We start from the raw sequence: 19,824 nt of genomic DNA on the forward strand, positions 1-19,824 counted from the left end.
AGAATGACTGAGCTAACTTAATAAAGATCCTTTAGGCATTTTAGAATATGGTTACATGATGCAAAGCATTCAGTGCATTCAGAGGGGAATGGTACTCAAGCAAATTCTGTTTGATAGATACAAAATAACTGAGTTATGGAAAGAATTATTTTACTTTCAACTGGTTTCTGGCCTTCACTTAAGCTTATCCAATAACACAAGCTTAACAGAAATTGCAGTGTGAAAAGGAAGCTTGGCTCAATAAAGACTGTCCAGGGAACTCAGGAAGGTTAGGAGCAGTGGAGAGAGACTGTCCTCACTGTCATTCAAAGATGAGGGAAGTCTGGACCCTGGAAGGGACTCAGGTCTGGGAGCGCGGCAGACTGTGTGGAGGGAAATGGCAGGAGGGGAAGGAACCAGGGGCTCATCTTCACAAAGCATCCCACGACGGTGCCTTTGCCATTTCCCGGGAAGGCTCACAGAACAGAAGGCCGTTTGGAGATTAACTTCAAAAGCAAAGAGAAGTAGTTGTGAGTATCGCCTCCAGTGAGGAAAAGCACTCAGAGTAAAACCCAAAATGTAGAACATCTGTTGAAGAGTATGGGCCAGGGGCTTAAGGGATCAGAAAAAAATCTCTCACCTCAAAATCCCCGGGCTCGTACCTAAGGGCAAGAAAAGAGGCAGGAGGCCTTTGTAATCCTGTTCAGAGAAGTAAGAGGAAACACTCCAGCCACTGGAAAGGAAAGATCGCTTTGCTGTCAGCTAGGCCCTGGGGCCCTTTAAAAAGACAGTGATTCCCAGTCACTGCACCACGCAGAAAACTGAGACCGGCAAAGCCTTCAGCTAAATCCACTTAGGGACCCAGCTCTCGGTGTTCAGAAAACATCTGGTCGCCTCATCACCAAGGCAAGCCCCGGCCAAGGTATTGCAATATGAAGCAGTAAAAAGACATTTCTGGAAGCAAGGGAAAGCCACAACCTTTCCTTCCAAAATAAGCGTTACCTGTGGCCCCGTGGAGTGGAAAGCAGGCCTCCGGAGCCTGGAGCATCCTTGCCAAGACCTACAGCACATTGCAGTCATCCTGGGCCCACCAGAGTCCAACCGGACATTTCTATGCAAAGAAGTTTGCTCTCCTCACCCATTAGGTACACAGACATAAAGGGAGAAAAATTCCAGTCGGGAGTGGGAAAATCATGCATGCTTGAGAGAACCCCGAAGGATTTCAACAGTGCTGTACTGTACCAGGGAGCTGCACTGCCTTCCCCTTCCTGAGAGGTTACCTGGACACGTGGGGCAGCATGTTCCCAGATGCTTGGAGGGGTTTTTACAATGAACGACACACCGCACCTCAGACTCTGTGACAACGCCTTCCTGAAAAATAGAATGCCACAATCAACGTCAGCCCCAGTATTCCCACGGAGATTTACTCACTTCTGGAAAGTAGCCAAAGAGATAGGAGAAGAATTTGAACACGAAAAGTGCAAAGGGGGATAGGCATCAGGTCCATAGGTCCGTGGCACAAACGAGGTCTGATGGCTCCAGCTTGTCCATTGCAAAGCGCAAATCTTGTCACCGGTTCTCTTCCCTGTTCTAGTTCTTTCTCTTTGACTCTGATTTCTTCCTTTCTTTCTTTAAATCTAGTATTTAAGATTTCCTTGCTGTCTGTCAGTAGCTGACAGAGTCTAGCTGTTCATTCACAACTGTTTTAGGTTTTCAACATGTACTATATGATCTATAATTGTTATTACACTTTAAGCCATTAATTATAAGCCACAAAGGGCAAACATAATATCCCAGACTGGCATCTGGAGACCCAAATCCTCACCACCCTTCCAGGAATAACTAGACACCAGCTCTGCAATCATAGACATTTCTCTGGGCTTCCCAGAGAGCTTGGCTCTCACGCAGCAAATGAAGAGACCAGATAAAACTATTTTAAAGATCATACTATATTATGTTAAAGTAGAGACTTTTGGTCTTAATAACAAAATCAAGGGACTCATTTGCAACTGATCTTTTGACACTAGTACTTTAATGTTGCTTGAAACATTTTTTTAAATTCAATTTTCAGAGTTGGTCTTTGAAAGTTTTTCTCTATATTCTCTACCCACTTGGTTTTGTGTGTTTATTAATTTTCTTTCAAGGGGAATGGTAACAAAAGGTAAAACACTGTGTAACAATCTGACAACTAGACAATTTTCTTCCTCGAGCCTGCTACTCTATCATCTCAATCCAACAAGGAAAGTTACATCCTAAATGTCTTCACATCTGTCAGACCTGAGGCTTCCACTACCAAGAAATTTATTGTGGTCTATATCACATCTGGAAAGGAAAAAATGTCAAAATTCCAGCAATATACAACATCAAAAAAGGAACTGGCCTTTAGTTATATAACTGAAGCAATGCAAAAAGTCCAGGATCAAATTCCCTTTAGTATCTGCAATGCAGATGCAGGATTCAGGTTACTCCCCAGCATGAATTTCCTGTCTCTGATCTTCAGATTTTCCTCTTCCAGTAAGACACTAAAAGTGGAAAATAAAGGTAAATTTTCCACCATCTAACTCCTTCAGTAAGAAGACATAAGAAATAAGCTAGAATTCAACTCAAGTGGAAATTAACCGGATCATTAGACTAGCTGTTACTGGTCTGGTACCAAGTTGTACTCAGTATACGCAGGCTCTACCAGAAGTGTTTTAAATGACAATGTTGCTCATTCTCACAACCACTCTATGAGGTAGTACTATCCTCATTTTATGGGCATGAATGTGAAGTCTGGAGAGGTTAAGTAACAAGTTATGTGAATGGCAACAGCCATATTTTACTCCCTACACTACACTCTCTCTTCTGTTACTCATTCTGTGTCCTGAGAAGAAAGATCTTGGAGAGAGAGGTTGCAATTGTGTCCTTCAGCAGAGGAGCATCTTACATGAAGACTTCCCTGATGGTACCAGTAAACAGTCATTTCCTGCATTCATAGATGAGGTCTCCTTCCCTAAAGAAGGAAGAAAGTAAGCAGGAGTGGGAAGGTACTAACTGAGAGAAGCCGAAGCTTTTTGTCACTAATTTAACAGAGGTTTGCCTTTATGGTGATTGAGTAAAATGATATTTTCCCTGGTGGTTCAGCAGTAAAGAATCTGCCTACAATGTAGAAGAACAGGGTTCAATCCCTGGGTCGGGAAGATCCCCTGGTGGAGGGCATGGCAACCCACTCTAGTACTCTTGCCTGGAGAATCTCATGGACAGAGAAGCCTGGCAGGCTGCAGTCCTTAAGGTCGCAGAGTCAGACACGACTGAAGTGACTAAGCAGTAGCAACAGGGCTTAGGCAAAGTATTATAAAAGGAGAAAAATTAAAAGGCAAAGTTCATCCTTGGTGCTTCATCCTAAGGTTAAGCACTTCCTGACTCCTAAGTCTGTTGGTCTTTAAGATCTCTTTCAATAATAATTTGATATTCCTATATATTATCTCTGGGCCCTCGTGAGTGACTAGTTACCAAAGCTGATAAGCAATAGGATTTTCAGTGTTCACAAATGATGATGGCTTGATATGTTATTCATTCAACAGAATATTCCCTCCCAGATAATACTGGGATAAATTCCCTCCCATCTAATTCAAACAAAGGCAGCAAAATTCACCACTGGTTCATGCAACTTGAGGATCTTCAAGACCTCTGACTATTGTATACAACTGTTATAGTCCACTCCAAAAGGCAAGCGGCTGTTGCTTTCAGAGTGTCTCTGTCAAAAATTGGAAATTGCATCAGTCAAGAAGCAGGTGGTGATGGGGTGGGGCAAATTTAGAATGAGCGTGGGCTTTGATGTTGTTAAAAGTCATTATCATCATCATTTGGTTCCATGAAGCTGACTGAATGTATAACCCAGATAAAAAAATTCAACAAATATTCACTGAATCAATTAATCTATTGTTCATATCTATTCTACCTACTGCTTATTTTCATAAATAATTTAGATTACTACATAAATAAATTGAATATTTAACTGAATAAGTAACTGAAGATCTTATGAGTGAACATGCCCGCTGTGGGCTTATAATAAGAACATGATTCCATAAGATTCAGATTTCAATAAGCTAAAAGTCAATATATTTGAGATAACATCAGAGAGAAATACACATTATTATACTAACTGCTTTCTCCTTTAAATGCAACAGCATATCTTTGGACAGTGAAATGAACCTGGGGTAAAATGATTAGCATTTTCTCTTCTCTACAGAGAAAAAATTTTAAATTATGTCAACATTAAATGAGCATTTTTTTAACAGAGTATTTCTTTAAAGAAAATAAGTTAGAAAATTTTGATTCTTCATTTCCCCTTTAGTTTATCTTGCCTGTGTTAAAGACGTGTAACGATTAGAATCACGTGGAAACGGTGCACTTTTCAGAGTTGAGCAAGCACCAGGCACAGTGGGCTCCTTAGGAGCTGAACTGGTGGTTCTTAAATCGGTCGGGTTGAAATCATGGAAATCACAATGTCCTAACTGCTTTGGTTAATACAGTTTACAGACTGGCTTCAGTTCAAAATGTTTCTAAATAAAAAAAAGAAAGAAAAAGGAAAACATATATCCTCTAACAATACCTCTTTCTGCTAACAAGAATTTGTGTTTTGCAAAGCTGACTCAACAGGAAGACATGAATTTTCCCCAAGGGCATATGCATCTTCTCGGAGCTTTTCCAGGCACAATTTAACAACGGTGAACAATTCTGCTGTGTGCTTCTGGAAGTAAGACCCATGCAATAACTATCCTGTACCTGTCTTGTTATGGTGAATGTCACAATAAATATAGACAAGGATAGAGTTGGTTTTTCATTCGTTTCTCATTTTTTGCTTGTTTCTTTGGAGTTTTGTTCTGTGTTTGTTCTGTGTTCTGGAAAGGGTTTCTGAAAAGGACTTTATGGATTTCCTGTCACTGGAAAGTAAAATAGATGGACTTTACCTGGCACTGGCGCAGGACACAGGGTTCAGCAGGATTCTGCCATTTGAAGGAGCTGTTGTAGGTACTTCCATCATAGGTACAACCTAGAAGAAACACAGAGGCAGGAAGAAAGGCCAAGAATGAATGTGAGTTTCATTTATCTTTGAAGCAAAAGAAGTTATGTCTTCTAAGCCAGAACTAGTGATCGTAGGAAACACCATGCTCCTTGGCTATTTTCCTCTAAACACAACTAAGCCTTCTAAGTATCCACTTGGCTTTTTACTTACATTAATTCTTTGACTACCAAAAAGATTAACCTCACAGATTATATTTTCAAATGAAAAACCATGGATTGATGAACTCTTTAAGCCAAAATGCATAACCTCGTGACTTTATTTATACCTAGTAAGTATGAAGAGGACCAGGACTCAAAACATCACTGTGAAAGGGGATTTTACACAAGACTAAATGAACTTAAGATTGCTGAAGGTCAAGAGTGAAATGTAAAACACGGCAAGAAGCAAAAGCAAGAAAATTAAAATATAAAAAATGATCACAAAATTCTATACCCATATGACTCCTGACAAGCTACTGTCTTCAAAAGATGAAACCTTCCAAGCCTTGCCTCCAGCTTTAAGAGCTATGATTTCATTTTTCACTTTGATTTTACTTTTAAGTGGTGAACTAGATTAAGGAAATCTGAAACTAGACGATGTATGGATTATCCCATGTCAATTCACTAGCCAAAACAGAAGTCATGCTCATTCACTGGCAAAAACAGAAGTCAAAGGCCAGAGAGTCTCAAAAAAGGAAACACGTTTAAGCCTCTGTAGAAAGAGCCAAATAAATAATGGTGCAAGGATCACAACCTAGATCTTAATTTAGTTTGTCCAAATAATGCCTTCTACCTTGTGAGTTACGTTTCAGGGGAAGATGAACCCGGCTATGTCTCTAGTAAATGCACATTGGATTATCAGGAGTATGCCAGGCAAATGGGATTTACCAAGTACAGCCCTACTGCTTAGCCCAAAGCATACAGCAGTAGGAACACACAGATGGGATAATGCAGATATAAAAGGGTCTGCCTCTGTTCCAGTGACTGGCTTCCGTCAACCCATTCCACCTCAATTCACAATTTTTCTTATCCAAGATACAAAAAGAAGACTCGCCTCCTTCCCTGAATTCTTTTGGATACTGCAGTGGTAACTTAAAAAAAAAAAAAAACCTTCAATACAAACATAATAATAAACACTTAAGAAAACTTCAATAGACATTTTCATAAACTCAGAACCATGATTCAAATTCCCAGAGAATGATGAATGATTGAAAAGGGCTCAGTAACACTCTTCTCTCTAGTTCCTACAAATCAAATTACCAAAGTACACAGCTGATTGGAAACATATTAGGGAAATGCTTTCACTATATATTTTTTAATTTCCTTTGCATGAAGTGTTACAGCGATAAAATGTTCAACCACAGGGACGCCTAGCACACTGCAAATACTTAACGCCAGACCCAGAATGAATACAGTAAATTTTCAACAATGAAAACCAATATAAAACTATTTGGGCTAGCATAAATCTTACGGAACAAACACACTTAACAATAGACGTGCCATGTGCATGTCTGATTCACTACCACAGACTCACTCGGATAATAAATAACTTGTTCCGAGAGGTGGAGGTGGGGAAATCAGAGAACCAAATCCAATTCAAGTTAAGTCCAAGTAAATATGAAACGCCTGCCAAGTCTGCCAGTAGAGTTTCCAAATATGTTATACATTTTCATCCTCTGGATTAAAAAAAAAAAACTAAAAGAAAGAGTGATTTTATGATTCTAATAGGGCAGGCAAAGAGATTGCCTTTTTTACTTCGCAGGAGGAAGTGCACTGTAAGCCCATATACACCAGGCAGGAACTGCAGGCCAAGAGACTGTTCCCGAACAATGCCAGGCCATATGTAAAGGACTTCGAGGAGTAGGGCAGAAGTCTCTAGATTATTCCACCCAGGATGGGATACAAGGTATTGGCACAGTGGTCCACAGTGCAGGGAACCCAGCCATGTTTTAAGCCTCAAATAACTCAAAATGAAGGCTGGCTCCTCCACTAGTTTAACATATAAAGACCAAGATCAAATTATGACCAGCTTAACTGCCCTTGTTAACATGTGAGTCTACCACATCTGAGTCCATATAATAGATGTTCCCAAATGTTGGATGAGTCAGAATGATTGAATAGATTCAAAAATATCAGTATTAATCTCTTTCAAAAGTAAAAGCTATATCTTTTTATTCTTCACGTACCCTCAACAGCATTGGCTGGTTTTGGCAACTCCAGTAGACTAAGCATCCTAGGTCGATTTCAGATGTAAGGGATTCTTGGGAATCAGATAATTTTAAAAAGGCTATTTTCACTGTTCTTGGGGTTCATGTTCTAAGATAAACATGCCATCTTAATGCAAGACACTAACATGAGCTATGTGAAGACTCACATATACATACAATCAAAAAGAGTCTCAGACTTACTCCAGAATTACTTCCTATTCTCTGTAAGGCAAACTTCTTTATAATAAAATTTCTTTTGCCACCAACTTTATACTGCTAGTAGGGCAGACTGGCAACATCTTGCCCCTTGAAACCCCAGAGGAGGAATATATTAAATATCTATTATTGGCCAGAGTAGAAAGAAAGACAAAAAAAATTGTCCATTGTACATCAAGGCAGTGTTTCTCAAACCACTTCTATGGAAAGGTTTGTTTTGTTTTTGTTTTTCTAATTCACTGTGGGCCAATACATTCATAAAATATAATAAAAATAGATTACTATAAAAATTAATTTTAAAAGGCTGGCAAAATATAATTTTTATTACTATATGTAACGGGTATAGAATTACTTAGTAGAATCATGAGAAACATTTCTAGTTGCTTACTCTCTGAGTCTGTACTTTTCTCACTGTAGCTCAGCATTGTCATTTCTGGACCAATGGAGACTTACAGAGCGCATTTTGAGTTGCTCTGCATTGAGGGATGTGTCATGGGATGGGGGAACAGCCCAAAGAAACAATCAAAAGATTTCAATCTTAGACATTTAGAACTAGAACTCAAATAGCAGATAATAAACTTTCTCTCTTTCATTTACATGTAAGAAAATTTGCACAAACAAGATTAAAGTGGTTTACTCAAAATTAGAAGCCATTAGGTGTGAAACTAACACTAAAACCTGGTCCTGCGTGAAATCCACCTTTTCACATCCAGGTCTAAACTCACAATATTATTTGAGCACTTTCTAATTCGTAAGGTCTTTTGTATTGAGGACTTAACGGCCCAGGAAAAAAATCAACTCTGTCCTTTTAAATTAAATGATAGAATATCCAGGAACTTAACGAAAGAGTGGACAAGCTGGGCAACAGACAAATGGTTAGGCAACCAGTAAAGTCATTTTTCCTCTTCTTCAAATATTTTAAAATAAATGTTCGAGAAGGGGATTTATAAACATTCATTAGTTTTCTTCTGGAGATAAAAAGCCTTTCAGACTCCAAGAGCATCATGAAAACCACCTATATAGTAGCAGGAAGAGTGGTTATTTTCTGATAAAGTCACTGTACTATTTTTAAACCTGCAGCTCTCAATCTAGCATGATTTTGCCTTCCCCTTATAATATCCAACCAGAGGACTTTTCATAATGTTAGGAGATATTTTTAGATGTCACAGGCTGGGGATAAAGGTGCTTAACTGGTTCTACCACACAGGAGTCAGAGATGCTGCTAACACTCCACAACGCACAACAAAGAACCAACCAGTTCACAACGTCAACTGTGCCAACGTTCAGAAACCCTGATCTAAACCGTCACACGAAGCCCAAGATGGTTTTTCTTCCCAAAACTAAAATAGTACAAAAACAAGCCTAAACTAGCTATATGGTGCTTGTGCATTTATTTCAGCTTTTTATATTAAATATTTTCAGGGTGAGGAAGAATTTCAGAGCATTTTTTTAAACACACACTATTGAGGAGAAGCTTGGCCCAGTCAATGAGGAAAACAACACGGCAACGGAAACAGTTCAGTTTCAGTTTCAGTTCAGTCGCTCTGTCGTGTCCGACTCTTTGCGACCCCACGGACCGCGGCACTTGAGGCTTCCCTGTCCACCACCAACTCCCAGAGCCTACTCAGACTCATGTCCATTGAGTCAGTGATTCCATCCAGCCATCTCATCCTCTGTCATCCCCTTCTCCTCCTGCCTTCAAGCTTTCCCAGCTTCAGGGTCTTTTCCAATGAGTCAGTTCTTCACATCAGGTGGCCAAAGTATTGGAGTTTCAGCTTCAGCATCAGTCCTTCCAATGAACACCCAGGACTGATCTCCTTTAGGATGAATTGGTTGGATCTCCTTGCAGTCCAAGGGACTCTCAAGAGTCTCCTCCAACAACACAGTTCAAAAGCATCAATTCTTCAGCACTCAACTTTCTTTATAGTCCAACACACTTCCATACATGACTACGGAAAAACCATAGCTTTGACTAGACGGACCTTTGTTGGCAAAGCAATGTCTCTGCTTTTTAATATGCTGTCTAGGTTGAAGCACATAAATAAATTGAATCCATAATGAAGTGATAAAACTCATTTTTCTTATTAGTTGTGACCTTTTTTGGAAGCCACATTATCCCAAGGGAGAGAGAATGCCACACATTTTCATCATTCTGTCATTAAAATAGCTGTTAAAAATCATCAGGACCATGAACAAATAAAGCACTGGCCACCTAATGAATCTTAGCTACACCCAGTCTCATCCTTCTAGTTTTAATCCTCTCTTTTTTCACATTAACATTAGCCTACAGATCTTATCATTACCAATAACTTACTCCCAGCACCCAAGGGCCTAGCTACATGGCCCCAACCTACCTTTCCAGTCTTCTCCCCTGATTCCTGGAACTAGGTCTCTGGGGTTACCTGATCATAATAAACTTGAATGCTTCTTTAAATAAGTTCAAGTTCTTCAACCAAGGCTATCTGGCTCCTGCCTTCATTAGCCCACTGAAACATCACTCTCTTCAGCTGTAGCTGCCTACATGTGTCCAATCCAAGGGGACACTCAGCCCTTATCTTAGAAGACTTGTCTGTAGCAAGTCGACCACATTTTCCTTTGTCCATCACTCCCCACCACCCCACTTTTCCAGATGTTCTCATACAATTGCCTTTCCATTACCTCTTCTCTTGCCTCAACTTAAGCTGCTAGGTGTTCCTCATCTGGACTATTACAGCAGGCTAACTGACTGCTTATGGCTGGGATGGGATCCTTTTCCAGGCACCCTCCTACACAACTACCAGTGTGTGCTCTTTCAAATCCAGTTATTATCTCATTCACACTCTTGAACTCTTATCAGTGACTGATGGTTTAGCCTGGCTGAAGTACATACTGGTACTTTATCTCCAATCTCTCTTCTCTAGACCAACTGGATCAGAGTCTCTGGAAGTAGGAAGCAGAAGAAGAATCTAATGTGTGGCCAGGATTGAAAATCATTGACCTTTACTATAAAATTCAAACTTAGCATATGCAAACTCTCAGATCTGGCCTTGACTCACTTCTCTGTTCTCTTATCTGCTGCTCCGAAACGCCCCACACTTCTCCCAAAAATCACCAAATAATGTTACCCTATGATTTCGCAAATGCTGGCCCCTTCTTAAAAATCCCAGACCTCATCCATTTCCCTTCATTTCCATTATCCTCACAAGGACACAAAAGTCACCCAGGCTCTCCTTCCTTGTGTGGCTAACTTCTCTTTCCAGACTTAACTCAAGGTCACAGCCTCTGAGAGGCCTTCCTAGAAACTTCCCCACTCAGGGTAAGTTCCAGTGCTCCTCCAGGAAGACTTGGCCTCTCAAACATCTATTTCAAGGTACTTATGGTACTTAATCAATGTCGCATTTCACCAATAATATAGAGTAAACATCAATATACAAACTATTCCTGCAAACCGCAAGGAAAAAGAAATGGAGAAAGGATGACATTCCTTGGATGTCCTGTTTTCCCCTTTGGCAGGTAGACCACTTCGAGTCACTATTCCACCTCCAGAAACAACAAAGTTTTCCTGGAGCAACTCAGATGCCAAAGTCTGTCTCTTCTAATACCAATCCCCATGCCCATTCCCCCACGGCCCAGGTCAGCCTGAGCCAAACGCAGTGGAGAAAAGTCCTTGAGCAGCCCAGCACTTACACACCCTTAGCAATGAGAAGCATATCAACACATCCTCAGCCCCCTTCTCCCATACTGGCACACCTCACTTTCAGAAGGATGCCTTTTCTTTCCAAAACCCACTTTAGTCCTCCAAGTTACTGGTTTATTTTTATTTATTTATTTATTTTGGAGGTAGGGAGCAGCATGCAAACTGCCATATTTATTTAAAAGAAACCAACCGTGGAGTCTTTGAAATCAGTTCATTCCTACCTGGTACAGGGAAGCGGAGCAGATAGGTCTGCCATTCTTTGCTGTTTCCAGGTCACCTGATCTGGTAGCCCCACTCCCTGGACTTGGTCAATAATCCCTAAATTACTTCAGCCCAATACAATTTATTTAATGAACCATTTTTCAGATACTGCTCTCCAGGAACATATGGAAGTATAATCAAAAGGGATAAACATAAAACCTGACTAGCCATTCTAGGGCTTAAATCTTGTCCTTAGGAGTTCATTTAAAACAGGCTTTTATTACTCTTCAAGGCTGTACCTACAATGAATCCTGCAGGCAATTTTGCTTATTTTTAGCTAATGGGAATTTTATAGTCAAACCATTTCCTCAATCCCAAGAGAAAGATTCAGACCCATGAACTGAGTTCTTGAAGAGTGGTGCGTGCCCCCTGTCACAATAGTATTTTCCATAGCTTTTTTGTTTTGTTTTCCAATTATGAATTAAAAACATGATTGAAATAAAATAATTAACAATAGAGAAAGAAATGGTGGAAAGCTATGTAACTTAATTTTTGATGATTTCTGAATAAAACCCTAAATACACAGAAATATCAGGTACATACAGATGACTTGTAAACTCAACTCACTTCACCAGTATAAAGGAAAGCAAAATCTCCATGTGATTTGCTTGGATTTCTAATCTATGTGCTTACTGAAGACTGTGAAGTGATGACACTGTGGTTTATAGAACCTGTCTCATGACTATAACATTGTAATACATACAGTATCTGGCACTGATGTTAAGGTAACAGAACAGAGTCTGTGAGTCACAAACAAATTACGCTTCTATTTGATAAAACACAATTTCAAACTTTTAGTATAACTGATACTATAAAAGAAATATGCAATGCATTAAGGACAAAAATGCCTGCAACAACTATTTAATATGAGCCACATCACCCATCATTCCTGCATCTGACCTGGTCTTATCATTGTTGTTATTGTGAGAGTTGACTGGTTTGATCTCCTTGCAGTCAAAGGGACTCTCAAGAGTCTTCTCCAGCACCACAGTTCGAAAGCAACAATTCTTCGGCACTCAGCTTTCTTTATGGTCCAACTCTCACATCCATACATAACTACTAGAAAAACCATAGCTTTGACTAGACAGACATTTGTTGGCAAAGAGATGTCTCGACTTTTTAATATACTGTCTATTATAGCTTTCCTTTCAGGGAATAAACACTTCTAAACATGGGAGTGCTTCTACCTCTAGGCTGAGTCAGTATTGCAGCAGCCATGCTGCCCACCATATCCCACTGTCAAATAGCCAATATCCGTTGTTTCTCACAAGGCAAAAACAAAGAACTATTCTGAGCTCATACTGAGCAAAAATGAAAAAAGAAGAAAAACCTGCAGAGATTATCCTGTGAAGTCATAAGTGTGGTTTTCTAATGCAGGAAAATGTCACTAGAAGTCATTTCCAAAGATGAGTTCCAAAAATATTTTCAGAAATATTACATAAACAACCCTCCAACAAGAGAGAAAGAGAAAATTTAAGTTGTTGCATAATTATTATAGGTGAGGCACCGTACTTGGAATTTTCATATACAATTTAATTTTATTTTTATAAAAAGCACTCTAGGGCAGATAATATTTTACCCCTAGTTTTTAAAATGATGATCCAATATTCAGAAAAGCTAAATTACTCTGTCCAGGTCACACAGCCACTCTTTATTTGAGTCCAAAGTCCACGTTCCATTTATTCACTGGGTCCTGCCAGATGCATGGAAGAAACTCAGAAAGTAGTAGCTCCCAGAGTAGAAATAACATTCCTGGAGAGGATGACATGCTGCCTTTCACTTGCTCATTTACATGATCCTTTAACATCATGTTCCAGTGATGTCTGAAAACCAGTATTATAGAGTAAAATTGGAAGAAGCAAGAGCCTATTCTGTGGATTTATGTTTACTCTGTTCTAAATGCCTTTACCTCTAGCTATGAACCATGCTGTGTCTCAGGCCTTTTGACATGATGAAGCCACAAATAACAAGGGCTCAAAAGATCAAATCCCCTTCATGGATCACAGTCTTGTTGTGGCAAAAGGGCTGTGTAACTCAGTGAAGCTATGAGCCATGCCGCGCAGAGCCACCCAAGACAGATGGGTCATAGCGAAGAGTTCTGACAAAACAAGGTCCTCTGAAGGAGGAAATGGCAAAACGCTCCAGTATTCTTGCCATGAGAACCTCATGAACGGTGTGAAAAGACAAAAAGCTATAGCACCCAAAGATGAGTCCCCAGGTCAGAAGGTGTCTGATATGCTACTGTGAAAGAGCACAGGGTAATTACTAATAGCTCCAGAAATAAAAGTGGCTGGGCCAAAGTGGAAATGACGCTCAGGTGTGGATATGTCTAGTGGTGAAAGTAAAGTCCAATGATGAGATGGTTAGATAGCATCACCAACTCAATAGGTATGAATTCGTGTAAACCCCAGGAGATAGTGAAGGACAGGAAAGCCTGGCATGCTGAAGTACATCAGGGTGCAAAGAATCAGACATAACTTAGCAACTGAACAACAACAACAACAAAAATCAAACATCTCAGGTCCAAGTCATGTATTTCCCAAAACAGGAACATAGTTCATGAATTGGAGTACACAGGAGCAGTGTAAGAAAATAAAATTTATTTGAATACAAGAAAACAACCAACAGTCTCATAAGTTATGGCAGCCACAGGGAGAAGTCATGAATGGAATCCTCAGTTTCCTGAACATAATTTCAAAGACATCAGTAAAAATCTCTTTGATGAGCATAAAGAGTGAGTTACATTCAACGCACATTTGAAATGCCATTTGTGGGACCAATATATTGCCCTGCATCATTTTATACTTTGAGTTACATATTGCACAGATGCAACCTTCATGGTTGATTAGATAGGATGTTTAGGGCTCACTGTAAAAATACTGTTAGGAATATCTTACCATCTCCCTTTTTCTCATTTATATTTTGAAATAATTATAGATACACAGGAAGGTACAAAAAATCTACAGGAAGGTTACACCCACCCTCCACCTGGTCTCTCCCAGTTAATGTCTTGGGTCACAATAGTGCACTATCAGGATCAAGGAACACATTGCTTGACACTGATGTGGTCCACTGAGCTTTTTCAGATTTTACCGATTTTACATGCACTCATTTGTGTGTGTGTGTGTAGTTCCGTTCAGTTGAATCATACGTGTAAATTTGTGTAACCAGTCAACATACAGAACTGCTCTATCACTACAAGGCCTCTCAAGCTATTCACTTATAACTCCACTCACTCCACTTACAGCCTCCATCCCTAAGCCCTGACAACCAGGAATCAGCTCTCCATCTATGTAATTTTGTTATTCAAGAATGTTATACTTTTAAAAAGAATGTTGCATAAATCACTCTGTAGCCTTTTTATGTGGGTTCTTTTCTCTGAGAATAATTCCTTTGAGATCCATCCATGTAGCTTCATGGATCAATGTTTTGTTCCTTTTTATTGCTGAGCAGTATTCCGTGGTATGGATGTACCAGTTTGTTTAACCACTCCCCCACTGATGGTAGCCTCCAGTTTTTTTTGCCTATTACAATGAAAGCTGCTGTGAACATTTAAGTACAGGATTTTGAGTGAAAGGTTTTCACTTTAAGGTATACATAGCTCAGAGTGCAATTGCTGGGTTATATGGTAAGTGTATATTTAATTCTATAAGAAACTGCCATACTGATTTCCAGAGTGGCTGAAACATTTAGCATAGTCACCAGCAACATATAAGAGATTTTCCATATCTTTTCCAACATTTGGGGTTATCATGCTATACATTGTTTCTGCTGCTTAGTCGCTTCAGTCATGTCTGACTCTGTGTGACCCTATGGACTATAGCCTGCCAGGCTCCTCTGTCCACGGAATTCTCCAGGCAAGAGTACTGGAGTGGGTTGCCATGCCCTACTTCAGGGGATCTTCCCAGCCCAGGGATCGAAGCTGGGTCTCCAGAATTGCAGGCAGATTCTTTACCACTGAGCCACCAGGGAAGCCCATGCTATAGATTATATGAATATGTATTTGCCATTTAGCTAAGTGAGAAATGATATCTCACAGTGATGACATTATATCTCACCCTCCTCCACCTAAACCTGGCATACACAAACTCATAATTTAACCAGGGGAACAATCATTCCAGTAACCTTCAAAGTTGTTGACCATCATGTGAGGGCTGATTCAGAATATGGATACCCAGTGGAAACAACCCAAATGTCCACTGATGGATGAATGGATAAAAAAAATATGGTGTATATAGACAATGGAATATAATTCAGCCTTTAAAAGAATGAAATTATGATACATGTTACAACATAAATGAAGCTTGAAGACATCGTACTAAGTGAGATAAACCAGACACAAAAGGACAAATATTATGATTCCACTTATACTCCAGTACTCTTGCCTGGAAAATCCCATGGACGGAGGAGCCTGGTAGGCTGCAGTCCATGGGGTCGCTAGGAGTCTGACACGACTGAGCGACTTCACTTTCACTTTTCACTTTCATGCATTGGAGAAGGAAATGGCAACCCACTCTAGTGTTCTTGCCTGGAGAATCCCAGGGACGGGGGAGCCTGTTGGGCTGCCGTCTATGGGGTCGCACAGACTCGGACACGACTGAAGTGACTTAGCATAGCATAGCATACAGAGGTACCTAGAATAGGCAAATTCGCTGAGACAAAAACTAGAATAGAGGTTACCAGGGGCTGCAGGAAAAGGAGAATGAGGAGTTACTGCTTAATAAGTATACAGCTTCAGTTTGGGATGATGGAAAAAGTTCTAGAAAAATATTGCAGTGAAGATTGCATAACAATGCATTTAATGTTACTGAACTACACACTTTAAGATGGTAAATGTTATGCTTTGTATATTTTACCACAATAAAAATTAACAAAATACACAGATGCCTGGGCCTTGCCCACTGAAAATTGTTTCCCTTGGTCTGCGGTGGGACTGGAGCATCTGAGTATTTCACAAGCAGCCCTGGCAATTCTAAGGCACATTCAGGTTCAGCACCCCTGCGTTTTACAGAAGACGAAACCAAGGCTTTGGAAAGAAATCACTGAGTGAGAGCTGAGTAACTAGAAGTGGCAGAGGAGGGAACTGATTCCAGATCTAATTCCAAATCTAGTCCCCTTTCACTTCATTCTTCCAATGACTGAGAATCTTTTCAACTATCCAATCCACAGGTCCCAAGGCACACAAGCTCTCTGTCTAGATGCCTGAAAATATGACCCTGGCTTCTGCATTTAGCACTTCAATGTGGTCTTGCCTCTAGAGGTTTGAAGTTGTTACCTTGCATTCACAGCCTCATCCAGGTAGCCACACTGCAGTCACCCAAACCCTAAATATCAAAAGTTCCAACTGTATTTTTAAATCTGATCCCTCTGCTGGCTCCACGTATGGCATAGAGAATGCCCAGACATTCTCAGGGTATCAGGGGGCTGCCTCATGTGCTAAACATCAGCTAGTTGATGCCCAAGCATGTTTGCAGATAAACAGATACACAACCCTTTAACCACCAAGCAACTGGAAGCATAATTAGATGACTCTGGGGTAAATAAGCTCATCTCAGTGAAGGAGACACTCAAGTTCACGAACATACCAAGGTACTTTGTTCACCTTTATTATTACATCAGCCCTAGTAAAATGTGAGCTTCTCTGGCAGATAGATTTCTAAGGCAAACACACATTAGTTCTCAAGGTGAGATACCTGTCAAAAAGAGAACCTAAAACATTTCATCCTAAAAACCAGTTGTGCCAACTTCTAAAGAGACTGAAAGAGACATCTCTGATCAAAGCCCAATAAGACTGCTTCTAATTGTCACATGATGGTCATTTAAAACTAATAAATAGATGCACAGAGATTCCTGTATCTTCATAGAGTGATGTATCACACATACAGACATACTTTCAATTTTGCAGAGGCCAAACTCAGGCGGCAAATAAAAGAGACCCTAAACAGACGTTGGTAACTTCTATTTCAAATCATTGCTTTTCTGCAGTTTTTAATGATGCATTCCAACTTTCCACTTGGAATACCTACCTTTATTTTTAACTCCATGAAACAATTCTATTAGAAGCCTCAGAGGAGATAAGAATGTTTTGATTTTAAGACATGTCAAGATGATAGGCATCATCATGATTTCATTCCTGTAAGTGAAATATCAGAGCAGAGCAGGGAAAAATCATTTTAAAGGGCAGAGCACCTTACTCTCCATGAGCAAGTTAGAAGCAGTCACAGAATAGTTTTCAGAGCCACTGTAGAAAACTCAAAACCAATTTTAAAGTGTGTTTTATATGATGTCACAAAAGGAAGTATGTAATCCTGTCAAAATGACAGCAACTAGGAAATCTGAAGTCATAATTGGTGAAAGATCTACTAAAAATTATATTAAGGTTATCACTAAGTCTATAAGTATGAAACATACTACAGCCACCACCACATGAAAATACACTTAGGTTATGGTGATTTTAAGGACTTTTTAAAATCTCTATGGAATTCAGCAAAGAAACAGTAAGGCATCAGGAGTTTGGGAATGGTTTAGAGACATGCTGCCATTTTTTCATTTCTATTATCCATTTTTACTCTCTCCCTAAAATTCTCACTCAACTCTTTTAAAGTCCTGCTGAATTCCAAAATGAACTTAAGATGTATATGGCTCAACAGTAATATACTAAATACACAGTTGATTTCATGAGTCATGCACTAAATGAGGAAGACTGGAATTTGGTTCCAATTTTCCTTTCTCCTCCTTGCCTTTTTCCAACATATATTCAACTACCATGTGCCACGCACAGTGATCACAACTGAGAATACTATGGCCCTTCACAGAACCTCTACTACAGTGGGAGTTACAGAAAAACAAAACACTAAATAACAGTTGTGCCTAGTGTTAATTCCACAACAAGTAGCCACTGAGGCCAGGAAGTGATGTCTAAAGTGAGAGCTGAAGAAAGGGTAAAAGTCAACTAGATGACATTGGGTGGAAAAGCAGCCATGCAGCGTGAACAGTGTGTACAAAGCCCCATGACAAGAAGCATGCACAGAACCATGAGAGAAACAATGTCCAGCCACAGGAGTCCAGAACAAGAGGAGGCTAGAAAGATAAGTAGGAGCCAGACCTTACAGGGATGAAAGGGAATAGCCAAGGGTGAGCACTTTCCAGTACTTGCTGTGTGCAGGACCCACAAGGTATATTCTAGCTCTAAGCACCATTTATGACAGATGTTTCTACCTGCCACGCATACAAGAGCTTTTTCATGGCTCATACCATGGCTCTGAGTATGGTCGGTAGAGTCTAAGGTGACTCTCAGGACTTCCACTCCCTTATACATCCACCTTTTATAATCCCAAGAGTGGACAAGACTTGTGGATGTGATGGATGTCATTCCCATAATTAGGTTATGCAAAGACGAAGCAATTTTACAGGTGTAATTAAGATCCCTCATCAATTTCACTTTGAGTCATTACAGAGGGAATTTTTCCTGAGTGCACCTGACCCATTGAGTGAGCCCTTAAAGAGTCTATAGGTCAGAGAGACACTCTTCTGTTAACCTTGAAAGAGTAACCATTCTACAACCACATGGAATTGAATTCTAACAACATGAGCTTAGAAGATGACCTTGAGCTTCAGATAAAACTGTGCCCTAGCTGATCTTGACTGCAGCTCTATGAGACCCACCTAAGCTATGTCCAGAATTCTAACACATGGAATGATGAGATAATAAAGGACTGCTATTTCAGGCCACTAAGTTTGTCATCGGAGAAGGCAATGGCACCCCACTCCAGTACTCTTGCCTGGAAAATCCCATGGACGGAGGAGCCTGGTAGGCTGCAGTCCATGGGGTTGTGAAGAGTCAGACACGACTGAGCGACTTCACTTTCACTTTTCACTTTCATGCATTGGAGAAGGAAATGGCAACCCACTCCAGTGTTCTTGTCTGGAGAATCCCAGGGTCGGGGGAGCCTGGTGGGCTGCCGTCTGGGGTCGCACAGAGTCGGACACGACTGAAGCGACTTAGCAGCAGCAGCAGGAGCAAGTTTGTCATAGCTTACTATGCATCAGTAGAAAATACATCAACTGGACATTGGTAGCTGAAGGAAGATCTGTTAGGCTGGTAGCCATTGAAGAGGATTCCCACGTTTTTTTATATGGGTGCCAGGTCCACATTTGATTGCAATGCTTTGCATATGACATGATAGGAAACCAGGACCACTTCTCCGTAACAATGAGAAACATTTTCAATTTACCCACTTCAGAAAAGTAAATACTGATGCACCCAAAGTCAACAGCAAGACTTGGAAATCCAGTCTTCTAACTGAAAGGCAATCACAAGCTTTTCACTTAAACTGCCTTCCAAAGCCCATGAAGTCTAAAACTCAGAGGCTGTAAATGAAAGGACAGAAACAAATTTGACGGAGAAAGCAGATCTCTGTTTTAAGTCTTCTTACTAGT

General features: G+C 40.2%; 1 protein-coding gene across 1 annotated transcript in view; it reads right to left on the reverse strand.

Moving 5' to 3' along the window:
• The window catches only part of BMPER (BMP binding endothelial regulator), a 252,042-nt gene that overhangs the window by 184,260 nt on the left and 47,958 nt on the right, over positions 1 to 19,824 (reverse strand). Inside the window, exons 4-5 of the mRNA XM_019958783.2 lie at positions 4,932 to 5,014; positions 1,260 to 1,350 (exon numbers count right to left, since the gene is read on the reverse strand). Of these exons, the coding sequence (XP_019814342.2) occupies positions 1,260 to 1,350; positions 4,932 to 5,014 (174 nt within the window). The remainder of the gene's footprint in view (positions 1 to 1,259; positions 1,351 to 4,931; positions 5,015 to 19,824) is intronic.

This window comes from Bos indicus, chromosome 4, assembly GCF_029378745.1.
Source record: "Bos indicus isolate NIAB-ARS_2022 breed Sahiwal x Tharparkar chromosome 4, NIAB-ARS_B.indTharparkar_mat_pri_1.0, whole genome shotgun sequence".
Taxonomy (NCBI): domain Eukaryota; kingdom Metazoa; phylum Chordata; class Mammalia; order Artiodactyla; family Bovidae; genus Bos; species Bos indicus.